General features: G+C 42.0%; 1 protein-coding gene across 1 annotated transcript; it reads left to right on the forward strand.

Moving 5' to 3' along the window:
* Positions 1 to 437: 437 nt before the first annotated feature.
* Positions 438 to 4,746, forward strand: LOC144097259 (17S U2 SnRNP complex component HTATSF1-like). Its single transcript, XM_077630002.1, has 2 exons — positions 438 to 528; positions 4,446 to 4,746. Exon 2 carries the CDS (start codon positions 4,515 to 4,517, stop codon positions 4,722 to 4,724), a length of 210 nt encoding a protein of 69 aa, XP_077486128.1. The 5' UTR covers positions 438 to 528; positions 4,446 to 4,514; the 3' UTR covers positions 4,725 to 4,746.
* Positions 4,747 to 5,135: the final 389 nt, after the last annotated feature.

The raw sequence follows: 5,135 nt of genomic DNA on the forward strand, positions 1-5,135 counted from the left end.
ATTGATGTAGATCCCCATGTGGTCGAAATTATTTGGGAGCCCTCCACTATGGCACCTCTTTCTTCCTTTCTTCTTTCACTCCCTCCTTTACCCTTTATATGAGAGAGATACTGCGCCATTTTCTTTCCCCAAAAAACCAATTATTATTGGATGGCTTCTGTCTGCCGAAAACTTTTCTGGGAAGCTGTACTTCATCGCTCAACTTGCTTTTTTGCTCAGTTGCCGGTCACATTCAAAATGGCACAAAAATCATCCTTAGTAGCGCAGGAGAGTGTTTGGGACGTCAGAATTTCCGTGCATGGTACACTAGGAACCTCAAGCGAAAAATTTTTGCAAATTCTTGTCTTACCGGAATTCCCATCGTTTGTGATGGCATCATCAAGATTCTACTAACCATAGCATTGAAGACGTACCACTCCTCTGTGTACGCTCTTGCAGACAGACTCTGTCCTGATACTGGAGTACCAGAAGGATCTGAGGGAAGAGTGCTCCCAGTTTGGAGAGGTCAAGAAGGTCGTTGTCTATGATGTAAGTGCACCCTCGAACCAGAGTGGCAGTCTGGTGGGAAGTTTTCGAGCCCTCATGTCAAAGTGCCTGACTGCATTAAACTTTCTAGAGATTGAATCTTCATCCTTATTTTTTTTCTTCTGCATTTCTTGTGTCTTGAAAACGCAGCGGCACCTGTAAGGTCACAAATTTTTACATGGAATAAGTGATGCTCATCTACCACCAACGGCCTTAGTAGCGTAGGTGGCTATCCAGGATGTCATCTCTTTTCTTACCATGGGAAAAGTGACTGCTTTTATAGGGCGCAGACAGAATTTTTTCTACAAAATGTGTGAGGTGTAAAAAAAAGTAAAATGCAAGAAACTGATGGCAGTAGAATGTGCTTTGTTTGTGAAGACATTTATTTGAACACATGTACTTGATGCAGATATTATGAAAAAAAATCGACAAGCGAAAATGAAGTTCGAAATTAAGAAAAAAATTATATTGACAAGGTAATGTCTCTAGGGAAAAATTATTTTAAAAATTCTAGAACATACAAAATGGTTCAAATTTGTTTAGAAACTAGCCACTAAATGTTTGAAATTATGAATGAAAAACTTTTTGAGTTAGAACACTTTTTTTACGCTTCTTGAAAATAGGGGTTTTAATATACCCTTGATATAAATTTTTCCCTCCGAGCGAAGATTTTCAAAATCCAACGTGATATACCAATATAGCTTGATAAGTTTACTTCTCAACATTGTAAGTTTTAACTGAAACTCTTATGAAGAAGCTTAAAAAATTCGCAGAAATTCATAAAAAGTATATTTATCATGACTTTTGTGATGATATACTCAGATGAAAATAAAAAGAGGTGATAAATACCTCTAAAAGCTACACATTAGTTTGGTTTTACAAGACCCTATATGTACAAAAATGAAAGCTTGTGTTCGAGATCTTTCGAAATAGAAAAAAAAATTGCGAACAATTTTCGAATATGAATTAAATACGAATATGCAGAAAAAATGGTTTCGAATATCGAATATGGTTCAGTACAAAACAAAAATTTCAGAAAATGATAAACCAGCAAATGTTGTTGCCCTTATTTTTTCAAAATAGTGTATGGTCTTTGCAACTAATATAAACAAAACTAGACTGCCTCAGTACCGTAAAAAAAACATGATGTGCACAGAAATGCATACTACTTGATTAAATAGCATAACACTATCCAAACTGTAATGAGGTCATGCAAAACAAAATCCATAAAATGACAAGGCTGGCAACAAAAAAATAACATGATGACTTGTAAAAGCTCATTCATTCGGAGTTCAAGGGACAGAAAGAAATGCCCGGTTCATCCCAAGGCCTCGATTTATAAAATTCTCCGTGACCCTCCCCGTCCCCCCCTTCCTGAAAAAAAAAACCTGCCGGAAATGTGAAGATGCAGTAAGGCCTTATGAGGTGGCTCCAACGCGCTAACACGTGTAAGCCCGTGACGAGCCCACCATTTTGGAGTGCTGGAAGAACAACACAAATGCAAGCAAGGGGGCGGGGAACACACATTAGCTTCAGAACTACGAGATGGTTTCTAACGCGCCAGTCGGCGTCCGAAAGCCGCGCGAAGCTGGGATTGGACTACCGGCGAATGCGCGGGCCGATAGTTGCAGTTGGCCGTGGCAGCGGCGCAGCTCAGAAACCGATACTACGTGGCCAGGCTATTTTTTTGACGTAGCGACAGGGGCTTCCGATAGTTGTCACGCCTGCCGTTGCGCCCACTAAAGAGGTGCGCGGGTTACAATGTACCATGCAATGGGCTGGATTTTTACAGGATCTCTTGCCCTATTGTGGCAACTCTATGCACCCCTTCAGGACACTCCCGGGAAATTCCGCAAGTAGGCTTTCCCGCATAGCGTAGTTTATAAAACGGGACGGCGGAGGTCACGCTCGGAGAGTTATGAAGGCGACAGGACGCATTCTGCGGATGTGGGCATTAAATATGTAACGTATTACGGAAGGATTGAGAAAAGCGCGATTTCGCGTTGCGATTGTTCGAAGCGGGCCGTCGGCCATCTTGTTGGCGGACCGTGTGACATGTGAGAAAGCCAACTTGCGGAATTTCGCACGAGGTCAAGCCTAGCGGCGTCGGAATCCGATCGGTCCGCGTGATAAACGACGAAGACAGAACGGAGCAGGACCTCTGTACTGTTTTCCTGGAATTTTTAACTCGATCATCTCCTAATTTGCCCAGATATTGTGGTTTTGCCATGGTCGAATTTATGAAAGTCTGCGCAGTATACGATCGCTGGAGAGTATTCAGCAATTTTCGAATATTAATTTCTCCAATAAGAATCGAATATCAATTTGTATTCGGAATTTCGAATATTCGCACACCCCTAGTTACAAGGCAAAACAATTCAATTACTGTGCGTCAGTTCTAGGTTGATACCTAGATTTTACCGAACTGAATTCATTTTTTTGTTGATAGTTCGCGCTCTTTCCATCTCCTAGGCCTTTTCCTGTGTTTGTCTCTTTGTAATGCGCAACGTGGTACTTCAAAGCAATGGACCACCTAGCCCAACAAAAAATTCTTCTATACTACCAGAAGTAAATCATGCCCATAAGGCGTAACGACACTACAGATAACAGATATATCATTCAAGACACCAGGGCAAGGCATGAACTGGCTCGAGGAACAAATAGACAAGAAAGGGAAAACAAAAAGAAGGGGAAAACAAGACTTATGGTTAGACCGGTGCCAACATTCCGGGCAGAGGTTGCACAGTTTTATTGCCGGGATCTAAATCTGACGATGCAACGTCATCATCATTCGAAAAAGCCTGCTGCAGATGCAGGAGAATCGCGTGAAGTAGGATACCTTCTAGCACATGCTGTTCTCAAGGTTGCTGCCCTATTGCGAGCACCAAAACCTCAACTTCACGGGTGTTTCAGAAGTTGCTGTCTTGTGGGAAAATGTACCAATTTTGTAGGAAACGACAGTACAGTGTCTAAATAACCTACTTGATGGCGCACCATAAATGTGACAGCCCCAGTAGCACTCAAATTGTGTTTCGAATGTGTTGATTGCCAGTGAGTGATGCATATTGGTGTGGTATAGAAAGGTTTAAGCCACTTACCGAAACTGCCCCTTTTGTAGCATCCTTTCTGTCACACTGCCATCCAGCATAGAAAGCTAAATGGCAATAAAAGATAACCTAAGCAGCCTGCAGTGTCTAGGAACAGCTCATGAGTACATAAAAAACGTTTGTGTAGTCTTTTGGGTTTGACGGGCATTTATATATATTTTTTGCTCAGATTTGAAGACTGTAAAACTGTAGCAGTGACAGCATAGTGATGGTGGTGACCAGAACACTGAACAAACTGTCCAGTTGCTGACCAGAGAACTTGTCCAGAGCTTTCATCGAAAAAGATGGAATAGATCTCTAATCTCAACAAATTAAAATACTATGCTTCAAATTTGAAGTTTTCGCTTCCAGCACCTTATAAGTAGTGAGCAGTGGTGAAAGTTGTTTTCAGGTTCAAGTCGCATAATGCAGTTGAGTCGATGCTTCCTTCAGGCTTTGTTCCTTTCGTGAAATAAGACAGCTTTGCTGGTCGGTCTTTGAGAATCAAAGCATCGTTGTTGATGTTCGAAGGTGTGATGTGTAGTGGCCTATAACAGGCAGCTTCACTTTGCAGGATCACTAGAGCCATCTCATGCATATCATGCACTTGGAAAGCTACCAGGCTTGCATAAATGCAGGAAAAAAATAACAACGAAGAGAACTGGCTAATATCTACCTGTGTGCGATCTTATGACTATCAAGGAATGAGTAATGCATTTAATCATGTGGCAAATACACTTCGAATGGAGGCAGACAGGATTTGATTGAAGTAACTGTGTTTGTTTCTGTGAAGCAAGTCTGCTTTCTTCTTGTGCGTTTTTTAATGTTTTTCAGCGGAATCCAGAAGGTGTTGCAACAATCACTTTCAAAGAGCCTGAGGAAGCGGATGCCTGCATCAGCCGGATGAACGGACGGTGGTTTGCACAACGTCAGCTGTCAGCCGAGACATGGGACGGCCGGACAAAGTACAAAATCTTTGAGACGGAAGAGGAGCTGGAGGCGCGGCTAAAGAAGTGGGACGACTTCTTAGAAGCTGAAGATGAAGAAATGGAAGCCAAAAGCGGCTCTGCAGAAGCATCAAGTGCTTCGGAACCATCCTCTTCTGTGAAATGAGAAGCAGACAGCAGTGCAGATGCTGAAAATGGTGACAGTGTGCAAAAGAGGCAAAAGACAGACGTAGAAGGCGGTGAATGAATGCTGTCATGATGGACCGTTTTTGGATGATTTTTTATTTTTTCGTGTACGTACAGTAAAAGCTTGATAATTTGAAATCAGTATAATCAAAGTTATGGTTAATTTGTAGATTTCTGTGGTCCCAAAATTGACTGTGAAAGTTGGACGCAGTAATTCAGGGACTCGGTATGCTGCCATACGGATAATTTGGTGACTCTGATTGCAACCTTTGAGGCATTGGGCGTGGGCAAATTGTACCACTTGTCTCGGTGTAATGCTTGTTCTGCTGAGTTTGCAAAGACAGCTTATGTTTTTGTTCTCTCGCTCTTTGCTTACGATCACAGACTTCAT

This window comes from Amblyomma americanum, chromosome 7, assembly GCF_052857255.1.
Source record: "Amblyomma americanum isolate KBUSLIRL-KWMA chromosome 7, ASM5285725v1, whole genome shotgun sequence".
In the NCBI taxonomy this organism is placed as follows: Eukaryota; Metazoa; Arthropoda; class Arachnida; order Ixodida; family Ixodidae; genus Amblyomma; species Amblyomma americanum.

Excerpts from the sequence above, each read along its gene's own strand:
- LOC144097259 (XM_077630002.1), top strand. The coding sequence starts at position 4,515 with ATGAACGGACGGTGGTTTGCACAACGTCAGCTGTCAGCCGAGACATGG.